The 19,716-nt window shown below is 42.0% G+C and overlaps 2 protein-coding genes across 3 annotated transcripts in view; both read right to left on the reverse strand.

Annotated features, from left to right (window-relative positions):
* The window catches only part of col15a1b (collagen, type XV, alpha 1b), a 106,109-nt gene extending 88,677 nt beyond the window's left edge, over nucleotides 1-17,432 (reverse strand). Inside the window, exons 1-2 of the mRNA XM_054762517.1 lie at nucleotides 17,418-17,432; nucleotides 33-4,956 (exon numbers count right to left, since the gene is read on the reverse strand). The gene's annotated coding sequence lies outside the window, so the exon portion shown is untranslated. The remainder of the gene's footprint in view (nucleotides 1-32; nucleotides 4,957-17,417) is intronic.
* Nucleotides 5,271-19,716, reverse strand: part of LOC129172664 (solute carrier family 12 member 7-like) — a 52,192-nt gene continuing 37,746 nt past the window's right edge. The window contains exons 18-28 of one of the 2 annotated variants that reach the window (XM_054762626.1): nucleotides 19,548-19,667; nucleotides 19,040-19,144; nucleotides 16,145-16,313; nucleotides 14,691-14,886; nucleotides 14,447-14,616; nucleotides 12,814-12,945; nucleotides 11,009-11,116; nucleotides 10,758-10,927; nucleotides 9,627-9,641; nucleotides 6,649-6,782; nucleotides 5,271-6,111 (exon numbers count right to left, since the gene is read on the reverse strand). In XM_054762626.1, the coding sequence (XP_054618601.1) occupies nucleotides 6,020-6,111; nucleotides 6,649-6,782; nucleotides 9,627-9,641; nucleotides 10,758-10,927; nucleotides 11,009-11,116; nucleotides 12,814-12,945; nucleotides 14,447-14,616; nucleotides 14,691-14,886; nucleotides 16,145-16,313; nucleotides 19,040-19,144; nucleotides 19,548-19,667 (1,411 nt within the window). In that variant the 3' untranslated portion in view covers nucleotides 5,271-6,019. The remainder of the gene's footprint in view (nucleotides 6,112-6,648; nucleotides 6,783-9,626; nucleotides 9,642-10,757; nucleotides 10,928-11,008; nucleotides 11,117-12,813; nucleotides 12,946-14,446; nucleotides 14,617-14,690; nucleotides 14,887-16,144; nucleotides 16,314-19,039; nucleotides 19,145-19,547; nucleotides 19,668-19,716) is intronic. The other variant, XM_054762635.1, reaches the window with a different exon arrangement.

Raw genomic sequence — 19,716 nt, forward strand, 5'->3', positions numbered from 1 at the left:
CACTCTGCAGACCCCCCCCACCGCTTACTTACCGCTCCAGTCCAGTTTCTTGCTTTTCTGTGACCCTTTTCCATCACATTTGTACCAGAACCCCCCTGCTAGGTTCCTTCCAAGACCCCCGGCCATGTTGGAATAATGTCAGCGGTGTCCAAAGTGCGGCCTGGGAGCCAACTGTAGCCCATGGATGCTTTTTATTGGCCCGCGGCACATTCTAGAAGTACCATTTAACCGGGAACCAGTTCAAATGACAAAATCAGCACTCATTTTGCACGAATAAAGTGAAAGTATCACAAGAAAAAGTTGCATTCTAATGAGAAAAAGTCATAAATAAAAGCATAAAATATCTTAAATCTAAAAATAGAATTTAACAAGAAAGCAAAAAAACAAGAATAAAGTGAAAATGTTCCAAGAACAAAGTTGTCAACTATGAGGAAAAGTCATAAATAAAAGAATGAAATATAATATCAAATCTAGGATCATCCAAATGGTCTAAAATGGCCGCTGCTGAAGGGGTTGTCTTTTGGAAAATGGCTGGCATTGAAGGAGTTAAAAATATGACATCTTCGGCCACCGTAACGCTAAAGAAAAAGCAAGCACAGACACGCAAAGTTGATGTTAATTTAGGTCCACTAAGTGCTGGACTTTCCTCGGCACCTGACAAAGCCACAGGGGTCAAGAAGGTGGGAGGGGGAATGGCCATGTTGTGATGTTAACACCCCATTATCAGCACATGCTGGAATGATAATGGCCCGGGACAAGATGAAATGCGCCCCGCGTTTCCTCATCCTCTGGCATTCTTGCTTTTGGTGGACGACATTCCCTCTTTTGTTTGTCCTCTTGAGTTCTTCTCCCAGATGGGGCTGTCAGATAAACGCTTTCCCAAAACACTCCATACCAACGCAACAAAGATTTTTTCCTTCTCTTCGATGTTCATTTTGGCTAATCTCTGTGGGGTTTTTGTTGTGTTATTTGTCTTGTTACATAAAGTAGTGACGTGCGATACCACTCATTTCGTTTCTGATCCGATACGGAGTCTAATTCAGGCTGATTTGAAGCAAATGAAGCTAATGTGTCCGGGAAGTTTGGAAAAGTTGTCTATTTCATATCATAGCATGAATAACACAAGACATGAAATGTATTTATTAATATAATCAATCAATCGTTGATATTTTTGTTGAGTGTACGATACGTGTCCGCTAACTCCTCCTTCAAAAAAAGTCCCCAGATTTTCCCAAAATTCCACAGCATTTTTCCCATTGAAAATTCAGACTTCCACCATTCCACCATGAGAACGTTCCACACATGCGGGGCTTCACGCTAATGTCCCAAAAATTCCAACTTTTCCCGACATTCCCACTTTTCCTTTGATCTTAATTACGCCACTACTTTAACATTTTTCAACCAATTCCAACATCAAATCGTTCAGCACAATGAAGGATATCTATTTTTCCCATTTAAAAATCTCAGGTTTTTCCCCTAAATTCCCATTTTTCCAGAAAGGATATTCCTTTGATCTTAATTACTCAAGTACTTCAACATTTTTCAACCAATTCTAACAATTCCGGCATCAAATCCTTTTTGTCCCTTTCATTGTTCCTTTGTTGTCCATTTTTGTTTCCCCCATCTCACTGATTGCGGCACCAAAGGCGAGGGATCCAATGATGGTGGGAGGACGTCGGTTTGATATCGACAGTGCCATCACGGTGCCAAAGACGCTTTGGTTTTGTTGGTGTTTTCGTGTGCGGCACTAACAAGACGCCATTCATCAACGGCCAACTTTCCCCAAAGTCTTCTTTGTTCTTTTGGTCGACGGAGACACAAAGAGGATTTGGGGAATAATTGTTTCTTGGAAACTTGAGTGTGGGACGTTCAGGCTTCGTCCACACGAACACAGTTTGTTTTGTGTGTAAAAACATTTACTTCATCCGACTTGGCCTTTGCTACTTTGGGGAGGTGACGTCGGCTTCCACGTAAGACCACTGAGCCGGCGCTGGACGTGGAAGATGTCCCGATGTGGACCAACACGGGCGTTGTAAGGCACGGACTAGTTTTCAGGATTCTCAGGCTCAATTAAAAAAAGGAAGCAGTTAACGTGTCATCCATTGTACAACTCTTCCTCTAACGCCGTTTGCATAAATGCTTTAGCCACGTGGCAAAAGCAAGTTTCACCGACTCACGGGTGCTTGTTGAAGACTCAAGTTTTACTCACTCAATGGTTGACAGAGACTCAAGTTTCACTGATTCAAGGGTGCTCAACAAAGACTCGAGTTTGACTTACTAACAAATGTTCGACAGAGACTCAAGTTTCAGTGACTCACAAATACTTGACAAAGACAAGCGTTTCACTGACTCGCGGGTTGACGGAGAGTCGCATTTCACTGGCTCATGGGTGCTCGATGAAGACTCGAGTTTTACTCACTCACTGGTTGACAGAAACTTGAGTTTCACTGACTCACTGGTTGACAGAGACTCAAGTTTTACTGACTCATGGGTGTTAAACAAAGACTTGAGTTACACTTAGTCACAAATGCTCAACAAAGACTCGAGTTTCATTGACTCCAGGATTGCAGAAGACTGCACTTCACTGATTTCATTGAGTCTTTGGTTGACGAATATTTGAGTTTCACTGACTCTCGGGTGCTCAACAAAGACTCAAGTTTGCCTGACTCATTGGTTGGCGCAAACTCGTGTTTTACTGACTCACGGGCGCGCGACAAAGACTCGAGTTTCACTGACTCACGGGTGCTCAGTGAAAACTAAAGTGCCACTCACTCACTTGTTGACAAAGCCTCAAGTTTCACTGACTCATGGGTACTCGATGAAAACTTGAGTTTCACTGACTCACGGGTTGATGAAGATCCGAGTTTCACTGACTCGCAAGTGCTGGACAAAGACTCGAGTTTCATTGACTCACAGGCGGACAAAGACTCAAATTTCACTGAGTCTCGGGTACTTGAAAAAGAGTCGAGTTTCACTGACTCAAGCCGTTGCACGCGTGTGCTTTGTGACGAGTGACTCGAGGGAACGGAGGACCCGACTGACTTCAATGAGCGACTGGTCAGAGCCGCTAGGAATAAGAATGGAGCGCTGCCGTTAAAAACCAGCAGCCAGAAGCACTCAACACTACACAGGAACCACATTTCTAACTTGAGCTGAAAAATGTGAAAAGGAGAAAGTCCAAAACAAAGCGCGTGAAAGGAACAGGAAGGGGAACTAAAAAGTACAGTAAGTGCAAGCGTTATTTCCCTTCTACGTAGACTTCCTGCTTTGGCATTTCCTGCCCTTTTGTCTACAAGTGTAAACTCTGTCGTGCAGTGTCTTCTGGAAGGGTCTGAGTTATTTGATTAGACTCAGGTAGGAGTCGACCGTGCCACCCGACTGCCCACTTTTGCTTCAAAAACAGACCGCCCGAAGTCGGTGATCCTTTATAAGTACGAGATAACACAAATCAAATGTACAGCACTGATGAAAACAAGCCCACAACTGCCACGTGTTTTTGTCTTTATACTTCACTCGTCGTCTTTTTTCCTCCAGGGCTGACATTTCGCACTTTATTCGGCAGTCCTTGAATGCACCATAGCTGCTGCGAGATGCAGAAGTGAAACTTAAATACGATTTCTACACCGTGGCATCAGTCCACGGGGGCCCAAAATGTGGCCCGCAGACTGTTTTTTTGAATTGGCCCGCAACACATTCTAAAAAAAACAAACACACAAGAAAACAGCAAAAATGGAAAAAACTCAGCAGTAATATAAGAGTCACGTCAAATTATGAAGAGAAAAAAGTTGTAATCTAACAAGTAAAAATTGTTACTTTACGACAGTAAGTATAATGTTAGGAGATGTTGAGTCATAATTACCAAGAGAAATTTAAGAAGAAGAAAGTTGAAATAGATGGAGTTAAAAAAAAACAAAAAAACAGCAGAAATAGAAAAGACAGCTGTAATTTTAAATAAAGTCAAATATTCAGAGAAAAAAAATGGTATTCTAACAAGAAAAAACAATAAATTCGTAATATGAGAAAAAATGTAGGTGCATAGAGATTATTATTTATTTTTTTTTAACTTAAATTAAAAAAAAGTCGTAATATTATGAGAAACAAACAAAACAAAATCAAGTTGTAAGTTTTGGAAAGTTAGTTTGGGGAAAAAGTTAGAATATGAGAATAAAGTCATAATTACCAGAAGAAAATGTGTAAAATGTGTAAAAGTGTAATTTTACGAGAACAAAGTCAAAAATATTAAGAGAAGAGGTCAAAGAAAAAAAAATTAAGAGAAAAAAAACAGCTGTTGAATTTTAGAAAATTAGTTTGGGGAAAAAGTTATATTATGAGAATAAAGTCATAATATTACAATATTGTAAAAGATTATTTCAGATGAAAGTTTAAATATTGGGAATTAAAAAAAACAAACAGCCAAAATGGGGGAAAAGAGCAAAGCGTGAAGTTGATATCAATAACACGTTATTTTCACCTTTATGACAAAGCTGGGATGCTTGAAATAATGTCATTCCGTAAGGTGTAATGACCGACATGTCAAAACATTATGGCAATAAAGTCAGAATTTACAAGAAGGAAGCTGAAATAGTTGGGAAATTTAAAACAGCAGCAGAAATCTAAAAAGAGTTGTAATTTTATGAGAATGAAGTGAAAACACAGGGGAAAACATCCTTTTCTAATGACAAAAAGTCACAATTTTACGAGAATAAAGTGGTAATATTATGAGGAAAAATCATCCATCCATTTTCTATATCGCTTCTCCTCATTAGGGTCGCGGGGGCATGCTGGAGCCTATCCCAGCTAACTTTGGGCGACAGGCGAGGTACACCCTGGACTGGTGTCCAGCCAATGGCAGGGCACATATAGACAAACAGCCATTCACATTCACATTCATACCTATGGACAATTTAGAGTCTCCAATGAAGCTAACATGCATGTTTTTGGAATGTGGGAGGAAACCTGAGTACCCAGAAAACCCACACACACACGGGGAGAACATGCAAACTCCACACAGAAATGCCCAAGGGAGAATCCAACCCAGGTCTTCCTGATCTCCACACTGTGACCGTGAGGCCAACATGCTAACCACTAGACCACCGTGCGGCCCAGGAAAAATTATGTTGAGAATATTATGAGAAACAAACTAAACAAAACAAAGTTGTCCATTTTGGAAAACTAGCTTGCGGTTCTAACATGGGCATAAAGTCCTAACATATATTTGGAAAATTGAAAAAACAGCAAAGATTGAGAGGGGGGGGGGGGGGGGGGGGGGGTGTTATTGTAGGTATTAATAATAGTCTAAGCATATCTTTACAAAACATCAAAGTGGCAAAGTTGCATCCTTTCATTTTTCACTATGTGGCCCCCGCTTGAAAACCACAGGACACCCGCGTCTTCCGCCATCATTGAGCAGCTATACTGTACATTGCATCATTTTTAATGTGTTCACAACTGCGTGTGAGGGCTCTGCAGGTGGAATGTATCATGTATTGAGCTCTGGGGTGTGTGATTGAAGTATTCCCTTTATTTGTATTTTTTAGCAGTGTCCAAAGCACAGTTCCATGCTGCACGTACCATATCCTGGACGCAGTAGTTGGACTGGATTGTGACTGAACTGCATGTGCTCGTTATAAATACTTTCAAAAGTCTTGTTTTCCTGACGGTAAGATGTATAGATGTTTTCAATCCACTGGAAGACGAGACAAAAATGCATTTCAGAGCGTGAACGTGAGCCACAAGCTTGTGAAAGTGGGAAAGAAAGCATGGATGACCATCATGAGAAATCAAACAGGCAGCAGGAGCTCCCCATCAAGTGGTTCATCGTGCTGAAGCTCATGGATCCATCCAATGTTGATCTTGAGTCTCGAGACATTTCTCCTGCAGGGTGGGGCGTCTTGATGATGCACTGTCAGACTGAAGCCTTGCTTTGAGCTCCACGTCCGACGTCGCATGCATGGACTTGCCCCCAACTGCCACCATCCACCACGGTCTTCCTTCCAGCGCTGCCACCCTTCCACCGTCACTAAGAGTAGATGGTGATCACCTCCCGACCTCCTCCACGAACCAACAAGACACGATCCAGTCCTTCCATGAGAACTTCTAGGAACTCCATGTCTTAGAGACACACCGGTTAAGGAATTAAGCTGTTTATTGCGCGTTCCTTTCTATGTTCTTCCGCTTTTCCGCGTCCAAGTCGCGGGGGAAGCGGTCTCAGTAGGGAAGTCCAGACTTCCCGGTCCCCGGCCACCTCTTCCAGCTCCACCGGGAGGCCAGCTGTGAGACATAATCCCTCCAGCGTGTCCTAGGTCTGCCCCGGGGACTTCTCCCGGCCGGAACACCTCACCAGGGAGGCATCCGGACTAGATGCCCGAGCCACCTCAACTGGCTCCTCTCCATGTGAAGGAGCAGCGGCTCTACTCTGAGCTCCTCCTGGATGGTCAAGGTCCTCCCCCTATCTCTTAGGGTGAGTCCAGCCACCCTACGGAGGAAACTCATTTCAGCCGCCTGCGTCCGCCATCTCGTTCTGTCGGTCACGACCCAAAGTGTGGATCATGGAGAGTTGTGGAGGCTCACCATGTGATCATCCGATCGGTATCGGAAACCCTGATTGGAGCGTTTCGATGTGGCGTGCGGTACACGGGACAAGGATACAGTTCTCGTCCCCTTTCTTGCTCTTGGGGGGACCTGGCATGTTGAGCAGCACCAGCTGTGAATCACGTGAATTCTTCACCACCACTTCGTTGAGTTTCACAGCCGTGTGCATTCGCCGCACGTTGGACTGGTTGCTGAGCGAAACATGGAATTCAACACGATTAGAGCAGGAAGGGGTCGGGGGGGGCGTTTGAATGTGACAGTCTAACAGGAAAGCAGACACACACTCACCAGAAACGTCGTTTTGGGTACAATCACACGGGATCACTCGTGTCACCTCAAAGATAGCAAAATGCTGCGCTAATGTTTTCTGCTTGTGGGTGTGACAAGCGGTAAAGCAGCATGCGGTAGTGTTAGCGCACCCTGGCGTTGAGGTGCGGCGCGCCTCTTTTTGAACGCTTCACCCCGTGAATGGACGAAGATGAAAGCAGCGTGCTGCCGTGGTTCAGTTGAGATGAGAACGGCGCGGTGGCACAAAAGCGGTAGTTTTTAAGTTGAATGCCACAGCCACAGTGTGGGAATACTTCGGTTTTAAACAGAACAAGCACGACCGACACTTTCTCAACTGGGGAAAAAAAACTACAAATGGAGGTGCCTTGGGCAGCGGCGCCCTCGTCCCGACGGTCAAAGCTTACTGAGGCGTTTGGTCGGCAAATATAAACAAAACAGTGCAAAATTGTGCGCACCCACAGACAGCGCCGCTCGCTACATTGCAGAAACATACATACAGGCAACTTCTGTGTCAAGCTAATGTCTCACACACGTAGTCTATACTTGAGTACCATCTAGTGGCTCAAATGTGAATTACACCTCTCATGACATGAATGGAAAAATGGTCTTGAAAAGTGTTGCCGATAACGTCGACCATCGATGATAATTTGTAACACAGTTATCAACCAGCAAAATTTGTTATCATGACAGGCCTGGCGCCTTCGACAAAGAAACACAGTTAACCAGAGGTATCCAAAGTGAGGCCCAAGGGGGATTTAATTGATATTCATACTGTTAATAAAAAACACATATAGTGTATTAAATGAATATGAGGCATCTGCAGGTAATATAGTATTATTTAAACAGTACTATGGTGCATTACAGTATAGTACAGGGGTGTTGTGTGTTTTTGCAGTGAGGGATACATGAAGGATGCAACTCTGCCACTTCGATATTTGTGTGAATGCGTGTCAACGGGCCGGCTCGTGTCGTTGGCTGCCGATTGGTTTTTCCTCGTCTGGTTTGTAAAGACTTGCTAAGCTAATAAGTTTAGGTGATATATTTTTAAAAACTGCATCTCAGCTTTGTCACATTGGTGAAAAAGCCTCTTATTAATATCAACTTCACTCTTTGCTCTTTTTTTTTTTTACCCCATTTTTGCTTCTTTTTTATAAATGTTCCTAATATTTAAACTTTCTTCTTCATCTTTGTAAATTTTCTTTTCGTAATATTATGAATTTATTCCCATCACATTTTCACTTTATTGCCATATTATAACCCCCCCCCAGTTAAATTTCCAAAATGTACAACTTTATTTTGTGTTTCTCATAATATTACGACTTTTGAAAAATAACATACTATTTTTTAAATATTTCATATTTCAAGTCTATGCTCCTAAATTGACATTATTTTCCCTCATATTATTACGAGTTTATGCCCTCTTTTTTGGCATTAGAATATGACTTCTTCCTCTGAATATTTGACTTTATTCTCAGAAAATGCAGCTGGTTTTTTACATTCCAGCTGTTTTCCAACTATTTCAACTTTCGTCTTGTAATTAGGACTTTATTCTCAGAATATTTGGACTTTTTCCACAACCAAATTTTCCAAAGATTACAACTTTCGTTGTTTTGTTTGTTTTAATGCTTTATGTCACTAAAATGTCATTATTGTTCCTCATGATATTACAACGTTATTCTCCTAAAATGATGACGTTTTTCTTGTTAATATTCATTGTTAGTATTTTGACTTTATTCTTGTAGAATAACTGATGAGTTTTCCATGCTAATGAGGAAAAAAGGCGCGTAAAATTACGGGAAGAAAACCCATAATATGAGGAAAAATGATGTCATTTTAGTAGCAGAGAGTTGAAATGTTCAAGGAAAAAACACCCCATTAATTAAAAGTTGCAATATTATGAGAAACAAACAAAATAACAAAATTTGGTTGCGGAAAAGGTAATAAAATTATGGGAATAAAGTCAAAATATTATGGGAATAAAGTGTAAATATTACGGGAATAAAGTCATAATTCTGAAAAAAAAATTCAAGACAAAAGTTTAAATAGATGGAAAATTAAGAAAAAATAAACATTTGGGAGAATAAAGTGAAAATATTCCGAAAAAAAAGTTGTACTCAAACAAAAAAAAGTCAGATTAAAAAAATTAATATTTATTGTTAATATTTTGACTTTATTCTTGTAGAATAACTGATGAGTTTTCCATTTTGGCTGCTGTTTTGTTTTTGTTTTTACTTTTCCTGTTAAATGATATTTTTAGAATGTGCCGTGGCCCAATAAAAAAACTTCAGCGGGCCACAGATGGCCCCCGGGCCACACTTGGACCCCCCGGTATACTACATAGTACATACTGTATACTGCATTTCAGCTTCATCCTGAAATTGTACCTAAAAGCCAGATATTGTTAAGATCATGCTAAGCTGCAGATGCCATTTCATTGAATACAACATATGTTATGTACGTTTTATTAGAAGCATTAATATGATATCATATTTAATATTTAAAACAGCACTTAGGATCAAAACATTTCGTATTTTAAGTGACTTATCTTCATTTTCTTCATTAGTTTTTTGCACTGGATCTCCAAAAACGGCACAAAGTGTACTCCAAGTGTTGGCTGGTGAGTGCAGCTATCGTATTGATTGTGCACTTCCGACAGGATGACTGACATACACATGCCCATGCACATGCACATGCACATGCACATCCACAGCCCATGCACAGTCAAAAGGAAATGCAAAACCACTTACAGATTTTCCCACTCGCTGAAGGGAGGAGAAAAGACAAGACATCCAGCGTTAGTGCAGCAATTCACCAGGGAGAGTCATTTTCTTTCAGCTGTCAGATGCTAACATGACTCTGCTATCACACATGATTCATATTACACTACAAATAAGACCTTAAGTAAGAGCTTCAAGGGTCCCTGACATGATTCATGAAGCGGTGAACACTCCATTTCTGCCGGCATGGCTCGGCAAGCTCCACATTTACACCAGCACGTCATGCCGGGCCCGACTCCCTCACCCCTGGTCTGCCACCATGTTTCACTTCCTCTTCTTGCCCGCTCAGCTTCTACAAGCTGAAGCTAATCCTCTGTACATTCAGGCTCAAAAAGACGAGGTCTTGGTTCCTCATTTGTCCAAAGGTAGTCGGCGGTGACTCTCACCAAGTCTGCCATGATTACGAAGAGCGATCGGCGGAAGTAGCATTAGCTCCCACCGGTGGGCTGTGCCGAACCAAAGCGCCTGGGAAAGAAGTTCCGCTCATGTTTTAAATCAACAAAATACAGCGAGACACTGTAAGTATTCCATGTTGATGCATGATCACAGCAAGTATAGAAAACCATAAAACCTTGTTTTTGGAGGGCTTGTGGTCATGTTTCACCTAAGGATTGCGGATGATGGGCAAAATTCCCCAAAAAAGTAGAGTGAAGTCCATGTTCTGCAAGTTCCTTATTTCATCTCCAAATGTTTCTTCTTGACACATGTCTGAAATCTTGGCTATAATGACTGTAAACATCCTCTGTCTCGTACACCGCCATGTTTGTTTACCCGAGTGGTAGTACTCTGATGGCGTCACTCCCGGAAATGAGACTGTACAGCGAGAGCGAGCTCGTCACGGCTGGCGCCATCAACGACAAATGCCATTTTTGCAAATGTACCGTTGGCTTTCAAAAATGGAACAATGTAGAGCATAATTCCAGACAATATAGAACATATTTAAGCCAAGTTGATGAATCATGTCGGGGATCCTTTAGCAGGCACGTAACAGATAACAGGCAGGCCTTCACGGAACATACGCTATTTGCTGCTGTGTGCAGCGCAAAAGGCCCATCTGTGAATAGCAAGAATTGTTGTACAGCAACACATGTCAACACTTACGGTTTCATGTTAAACACGTCCTTAACTCCCATTCCTTCCCTGTGTTTGTTCCTCTCGTTGATGAGCTTGTCTTTGGTCCAGGTCATGTGGACGCGATCGGGCACGCTACAGGAAGCTTTGTCTTCCTTGGTGGAATGAGACGCCGTGTTCCTGTCGTGAATCAGCTGAGCCTAACAAAACAGACGCAAATGGAAGACACTGCAGACCTTTTATTTTGTGACTACGCCTCTCTCTCTTATGATGTACTGTACCTCTCTCTCCCGCTCCGTGCGGGACAACTGCATTTGTTTGAGCATTTGAGATCTCTGCTCCATCTTCAGCGTCTTCTCATAGGTGAATGCCGAGATGTCACTGTCGTGCTGGGGGTGTGAGGATTATTTCAACTTAATAAGCGTAGAGACTGTATAGCTACACCAGGGGTGTCCAAAGTCCAGCCCGGGGGCCGCTTGAGGCAAGTGGCGGTCTTTTCTATTGGCCCAGGGCACATTCAAAAAATATTATTTAACAAAGAAACTCAAAAATAAAACAACAGCAGCAAAAACTGAAATCTCAGCAGTAATTTTACAAGAATAAAGTCAAAATATTTGGGAAAAAGGTTGTAATCTAACTTAATTTTACCAGGAACGATACTGTCAGTTTAGTAGCGTAAAGCATTATTTTTAAAGTCGTAATGGGGAAATTAGGTTGCGGAAAAGTCATAATGTTAAAAAAATAACGTCAAAATATTCTGGGAAAAAAAGTCAGAATTATGAGAAGGAGATTTACAAGATAAAAGTTGAAATAGTTGGAAAATTAAAGAAAAACCCAGCAGAAATGGGAAAAAAAAATGCTGTAATTTCAGAGCATTAAGTCCAAATATTCAAAGAAATACGTCATGTACTAATGAGGAAAAAAAGTCGCTATTTTACGGGAAGAAAAGACATGATATGAGGAAAAATGATGTTATTTTAGTAGCAGAGAGCTGAGATATTAAAGGAAAAAACACCCTATTTTTTAAAAGTTGTAATATTATGAGAAACAAGCAAAATAAAGTTGTATTATTGGAAAATTAGGTTGCGGAAAAAGTTATAATATTACGGGAATAAAGTCAAAATATTATGGGAATAAAGTTGGAATTACAAGATGAAAATTTGAAATAGCTGGAAAATTGAAAAAGGAAAAAAAACAGCAGCAATGGAAAAAAAATCAGCCGTCATTTCACAAGAAGTCAAAGTCAAGCCAAGTAAAAATATTTAGAGAAAAAAGTCGTATTGTCATGACAAAAAAAGTCATTTTAGTCAATTGTAGGAGAATAAACTTGTAATATTATGAGCAAAATAATGTCATTTTAGTAGCATAGAGCTGAAATATTCAAGAAAAAATACCTTATTTTTTTAACATTGTAATATTATGAGAAACAAACAAAATGAAGTTGTAATTTGGGGAAAATTAGGTTGCGGAAAAAGTTATGGGAATAAAGTCAGAATTACAAGAAGAAAGTTCAAATAGTTGGAAAAAAATGCAGCAGAAATGGAAAAAAAAGATAAATTTGTCATTTTATAAAGTCAAATAACTTAGAGAACAATGTTGTATTGTTATGGTTAAAAAAAAGTCACACCTGTTAATATTATCAGGAAAAATAATGTCATTTTTGTAGAATAGAGTTGAAATGTTAAAGAAAAAATACTTTAAAAAAAAGTTGCAATATTATGAGAGACAAAGAAAACAAAGCACAGTTGCACATTTTGAAAAATTGGGTTTGGGAAAAAAAGTGAAAATATGATGGAAATAAAGTCAAAATATTCTGGGAATAAGTTCATAATATTACAGATTTTTTTACATGAAGATTATTTAAGGCAAAAGTGTAAATATTTGAAATTTAAAAAAAAACAGCAAAAATGTGGGTAAAAAAGAGCAAAGAGTGAAGTTGATGTGAATAAAAGTTGCACCTACATGAAACACACAGCATGTACTGTAACATGTTAGCACATCTACGTGTGTTGCATCCTTTCATTTGTCACATATGGACACCCCCGGCCTCCACCATGTTGTGCATCCACAGGACAATAAGACTGACCATCTCCACCACCTCCACCTCCGCATCCAGCCGTAAATGGTAAAGGAACATCTGGAGGTCTTTCTTCATCTGGATGGAGTTGTCATCCATCTGAGCCACCGTAAAGATGCGCATTTTACACTTTCTCCAAACCTTCAAGGGAGGGGAGACATGCCGGCATTGTTGTAAAAACATAAAAAGACTAAGAGCAGTGTGTTGTGGTTGAATACGGCCTATTACTAGTCCAAACATATGCAAATATAGGTAAACTGCACGTGTTGTTTGCATAAATGAAGCATTTTTGAACATAAAAATGGCTAACTGAAGGAAAATACAAATAAACGGCATTTATAGAATATTTAAATGTAGTGTAATATCTGTGATGTGCGCGCCTGTAAGAGGCGGGGCCTGTGAAAGTGACGCGTGCGACGTCAGCTAGCTACTGTCGAGTTGCTGAGTGCTAGCATGGTTAGCAGTGTGGAGGGTGCCAGTGACTGGCGTGAGTTGTGGCCGACAGCAGCTCCTGTGTGAATGTTCACTGTGCCACTGCGGTAGTATTGTACTACACTGGCCACTAGGTGTCAGGAAGGTTACATTGATGAGGCAACAGCCACCGAGTATCCTGTCAATGCTAACGTGTGAGTCTTTGTAATGTCTTATTTATGTCTCTTATTATGTCTACTATATTGGCTAATAGGAGTGCAAAGGTGACTATAGGGGTGTTTTTCATGTCTAAAGGGCTCTAATAATGTTAAGAAGAATATTTAAAAGTTCTTAAAGAGTTTTCTATGCACTAATTACAAAAATATTCAATTTATATACAGTATAAGGTAATCCTACTTTGCGAAAATTCACTTTTCACACAATTCACTGGAGCCAATTACTGTTCCGTGGTTGAATACTGCCTATTATTAATATATTCCCTTTTTTGCCAAATGAAGCATTTTCAAGCATCAAAATTGGTAAATTAAGTAAAATACAAACATAAGGCATTCGGAAGACGCATTCAAAGACCTTGTGATGGTATGCAGTATTCTACACTGGTCACTAAGGGTCAGTAATGTTACACTGATGAGTCAATAGCCACCCCAGGAAGCACCGTACAGAAACCGGACGTACAAAAGGAACTCTGCCGATGCTTATTTATGTCTTATTTTGTCATATTACAAAACCCAATTACTATATTGGGTAAAGGTGACTATAGGGGTGTTATTTCATGTCTAGAGGGCTCTAATAATGTTAATGACCGTATTTAAAAGGTCGTAAACAGGTTTTCTATATCTTATATGTCTTATTATGTCTTGCTACGTTTACTGTATTGGTAATAGGAGTGTAAAGGGGACTATAAAGGAGTTATTTCTTGTCCAGAGGGATTGAATAATGTTAAAAAGCATATTTAGAAGGCTGTAAACAGGTTTTCTATGTCTTATTTTGTCTTATTATGTCTACTATATTGGGTAATAGGGGCGTAAAGGTGACTACAGGGGTGTTATTTCATGTCTAGAGGGCTCTAATAATGTTAAAACGCGTATTTAGAAGGTTGTAAGACAGGTCTTCTATGCTCTAACTACCAAAATCTTCCATTTATAAATAAGGACTCCCACTTGGTGAAAATTCACTCATTGCGGTTGAATGGGAAAAAAGAGTCGCAAACCTTGTGTTGATTGAGTAAAAAGGGCAGCAGCATCAGCAGTCCGCCATCATGGACGATCCACCACACGTCGATCCGTCCTCCCTCCAGGCGCTCTTGGTTTCCCGGGAAGTGGTCGATGTTCTTTGCCACCAGCAGAGCCTGATGCGCCTCCGTCGTCTCCCTTACGGTCTCTGAGGGTGAAGACAAGGCGGTCGTTTAAGCGATCAGGTGCTTTTATTCCATCACTCGCTCCTGTGTCGCTCACCTATGAAGTTCCTCCTTGGGGAAGAGTCCCGCGCTTGCTTCCAGCCTGCCGGCCAAGCCATCAGGACTGCGTTGTGTTTCATTCCACCCAGGCCTGCTGACTGGATGAGCAGAGAGAAGCCGTCCCGCAGGTTGGAGGACACGACGACGTGGGAGAAACCTTTGGTTCGTTCTGCAGCCATGGCAGCTTTCAGGTTCTACGTGTCAAGGTCCAAAGAAAGATGGGGGTCGGGGGGGAAGAGAAGACAAGACATGAGCAACGTACTTCAAGTGCTTCTGCGGAGGTGAACTACTGCAGATAAAAGTTGCAAAAGGGGGGGCAGCTGGCAGCCGGATTGTTCAGGTTGTCTCAGGCTACACCCACACTGCAGGTCAAGTCATGTGACCTGGACCTCATTTTTTCAGTCCTACTAATGGATCATTTTTGCAAATGCGACTCAGGCCTCCGTCGTACGTAAGGAGAGCACACGCGGGGGCCATCTTTACTTCCGTAAACACGCGCCAGCGAGTGTGATGTCATGATTTGCGCATGCGTGTCACTTCCCCGACTTTTACAAGTCGTAATGTGAACAACGACATAAAACCGGGGTGTGCAAAGTGTGGCCCGGGTGCCATTTCTTGGAAGAACCAACAGTAATTTTACAAGAATAAAGCCAAAATGTTAACAGAAAACAGGGTTTAATATAACAAGAAGTAAATGAAATAGGAGTTATGATGAGAAGAATATTATGACAAGAACAAAATGAAATACACTATGAGAAAAATTACCTCATTTCGTAGCATTGAGTTGACATATTCAAGAAAAAAGACTTTTTTTAAAGTACTAGACTTATGAGCAACAAACTAAATATTTATTCTATTATATTATAAATATGATATTTTATCATATTTGGAACATTAAGTTAAGGGAAAAGTTATAAAGTCCAAATGTGATGGGACAAAAGTCATAATCACAAGAGGAAGATTTACAAGAAGAATGTGCTGTAATTTTATGACAGTTAAGCCAAAATATGAAGAAAAAAGACGCAATTTTACGAGAAAATGAGAAAAAACGAGCAAGTGTGATGATAATCATGTGCTTTTTCACCTTTAAGACAAAGCTGAGGGGGAAATATGACGTATAGGTTGTTGGCATATAAAATATCAAAGTGGCAAAGTTGCACCCTTTCATTTTTCACTAATTTTTCACTACGTGACCCCCCCGGAAAAGATGGGATTTTAGCAAAACAAATCATCCAAACTGGGCACCGTACCCTGCTGAAAGTCTAGGTGGGACAGCCCTATTGTGGGGGGGCGGTGCAGGCTCCCAAGTATTTAACCTGGAAGGAGGCGGCGCGGCCACGCAACAATGCTTTCACTCTGTTGTGGTGCAAAACGGCAGTCGTTAAGTCGATGACTGGCGTACAGGTGGGACGCCTGGCGACTGGGTGACATTAAGGACTGAAAGCGTCCAACCTGCTCTCCGGTCTTGGCATCAGGTCCTCGGGTCATGAAGGTTCCCTCCAGGACAGAAGAGACGATGGTGAGTCCTTTTCCTGCTTTGAGCTGTGTGGTGAAGGAGAGGAGGCGAGGATGCTTGACGGCCAGGCGTGAGTCCAGCTTGCACAACACCAACAGCTGGGGCCTGCGGGGAGACAAAACCACATGATTGCTTCTCTTGGGGACGTTACAAAAGCTTTGCATGACATGTCTTCTGGGAAAAATGGCACATATGTGCTGGGATCTCCTTTTTAACTTTGACCAGGACGACAGGAAGAAAGACAACGCTTCCTGTCGGACACCGATCACGCCCACATGACCTGGACCAAAGACACAAAGGGACTTTTTGGTGCCAAAATTGTGTGTGTCCATCTTTTGTTCATTAGACGGCTACTTCTTCATGATGCCGTTATGATTCTTTCCTGGCTCTGCAAATTTGAATTAGGGTTAGGATTAAGGGTGGGGGTCAAGGTTAGGTGTAGAGTTAGAGTTAGGGTTAGTCTTAAGGTTAGGGTTAGGATTACAGTTACATTTAGGGTTAGGGTTGGGGAGGGGGCAGGATTAGAAGGTTAGGGTTAGGATTAGTTAGGGTTACAATCAGAGTTAGGTTAGGTTTAAGGGTTGGAATGGGGTTAGGATTAAAGGTAGAGTTAGGGTTAGGGGTTAGGTTAGGATTAGATTAGTTAGGGTTAGTGTTAAAATTGGGGTTTAGGATGAGAGTTACATTTAGGGTTAGGGTTGGGATTAGAATGTTAGGGTTAGGGGTTGGGGTTAGGATTAGCAGTACAGTTAGGTTAGGTTTAGGGTTAGGATTGGGGTGGGGTTAGGGTTAAAATTAGAGTTAGGTACAGGGGTGAGGCATAGTTTAGGATTAGTGTTAGGGTTAAGGTTAGCTTTAAAGTTAGAGTTAGGGATTAGTTTTATAGGGTGGTTAGGGAGATAGGTTTCATATGTTTGTCAAATCTTGCTAATGTGTACTTTTTAGTTATGTGTCATTTTGTGTCACTTTTGCACAGCACAACTTCCATCCATCCATTTTCTTTGCCGCTTCTCCTTCTCCTCCTTCTCCATTGTTTCTCCTTAGGGTCGCGGGGCATGCTGGAGCCTACCTCAGTTGACTTCGGGCGAGAGGCGGGGTACACCCTGGACTGGTCGGCAGCCAATGGCAGGGCACATATAGACAAACACTCACATTCATACCTATGGACCATTTAGAGTCTCCAATGAATTTTTGGATGTGGGAGGAAACCGGAGTACCCGGAGAAAACCCACACACACACGGGGAGAACATGCAAACTCCACATGAAAACGCCCAAGGGAGAATCCAACCCAGGTCTTCATGATCTCCAGACTGTTACTGTATTGGCCAACGTGCTAACCACTAGACCACCGTGCGGCCCCAGCACAACTTCATTTGAACTACAGTATTGTGACACTTGAACGTGTATCCACCAAAGTGCTGACAAAATGCCTGTAAGTCCATTTAGATGACAGAAAGGGAGTTTGAAAACACCCCAACTCAGCTGGGATTGGCTCCACCTTCGCAGGACCTCGGAGGGGATCAGCAGGATAGTAACATTTCAAGACCAACACATGACTGGATGAAGAAAAAGAATGAATTGGTGACAATCACACCACAGTGGAACCTTGGTCAGCGTCATTTATTCGTTTGTTCGACTCTAACCGAAACGGACATGAACTGAATCACCTTTTCCCATGTGAAATCATGACAAATGAACACTACTTTACCTTCACTGAAGACGCCATTGTTGATGTGACTGAAAACAAGACGTCGTCGGTGGATCTCGCCAGTTAACATTTTGGAGAGTCACTCGTTGAGGACGTCACGACGTAACTTCCGTTTCCCGTCGCCGTTTTGTTTAGCTAGCTAACGGGATGCTAACAGGAAGGATGTGTTGTGATTTGAAAAAGGTACATTAGGAACGCAGCGTGTCACGTTAGCGTGGAATCATTTCATCGTCAAAACAAAACTCACCAAGCAAGCATCTGCCGATTTCAGATTCACCGTCTTAGATTTATTTGACAGTGTGACTGATTGAAGCAAAAAGCCGTTCCAAAAAGGGAGACAACTCAGTTAGCAGTTAGCACACAGAAATGTAGTAGAAAAGAATCAATATATTCATTTTAGCAAGTGTATGCGTGTGCTAGCAAGGGTGCCTATATTTAGCATGCTAATATATAACTCAATTAAGAACGCACGCCATATTGTACACTAACCGGAGAATGCACGCAAACCCGGGAAACTTTTCTACTGAAAAGATGAATGAGTTGTATTTTAGCATGCTAACTACACACCCCCTTGCTAGCACACACATACACTTGATGAAACGAATATATTGGTTTTGCTACTGCCTGTGTTGTATGACTTATAAGTATTGTAGCAAAGGATACGCGTGGAAATGCTCGACTTTCAAGTGTCGCACACAATCACACATGCAGTCAACGCTAGGGCGGCTAGGCGGCATTTATGAGCGGAAACGCACCAGCGGAGCCAGGACAGGATGTGTTGCCATGGTAACGCAACCCAAGTGGAGATCTGAAAGACCCCCTTTCCTTGACCTGAGGGGGTGGGGCCCGTATAAGGATGATTCTAAGCTGAAATTGAGAAGACATCTTCGGAAGAAGCCGTGATCAATCGGGACGTCTCCCTTAAATGTAATCTTTTAGCTTCAATCGATCCCACCGTGAAATAAATCTAAGACGGTGAATCTGAAATTGACAGATTTGGAGACGAAAAAGCTCCGCACTGACATGGCGCTAACCAAAAAGCATGCTAACCGGGGCGGACGCGAGGTTCCACCGCACTGGGCAACGCTATGGAGAGAGGTGATGCGCCGCCCAGCAACTCACCTCCAGTTTTTGGTGTGTGGCGGGGCTTCCTCCAGACGAATCAGAGCGTAGCGTGCTGCATTTAGAGACAGCCCTCGTAACCCATCTCCCCATTCCGTCTCCGCCCTGCGGACAAGTTACACATCAAGGCCTCACTTCATACTTGATCAGTTGGTGTTGTGACCGTGGAGAAACGCGGTTACGGAGCATTTGGTGAGTTGTTCCTTTGAGGGAAGACTTGCTGCAAACACAACACCACCATTGTTTCTGTGGAAGGACCACCTACAGCAGATCTCCTAGCTCAAGGACCAGGAGCCTGTGTTAACAATTGTTGGGAAAAATTGCAAAATCTGGCATCTTAAAAAAGGCCCACAATATTCTGGGGGCGGGACAGTAAATTGCTGTCAAGACTTTGTAATTATGCCATTGGGCTCCATGATAAAAACAAGAAAACCATTTCATCGGGGGTTGGGGTTAGGGTTAGGGTTAGGGTAGGGTTAAGGACGGGACGTGAAGCCCTTGGACTCACCCTCTGTACTCGATGTACTTGTAGATGCAGCCAGCTATCACCATGGCAACCAGAGCGTAGTACCAGGAGGAGATGAACATGAGAGACAGACACAGACTCATCCCGAAGAAAGACAGAGTCCTGGGAGACGTACGTGAAGGCACAAGCATATTTGTCAGGAGTTTTGAGA

Source organism: Dunckerocampus dactyliophorus, chromosome 2 (genome assembly GCF_027744805.1).
Source record: "Dunckerocampus dactyliophorus isolate RoL2022-P2 chromosome 2, RoL_Ddac_1.1, whole genome shotgun sequence".
In the NCBI taxonomy this organism is placed as follows: domain Eukaryota; kingdom Metazoa; phylum Chordata; class Actinopteri; order Syngnathiformes; family Syngnathidae; genus Dunckerocampus; species Dunckerocampus dactyliophorus.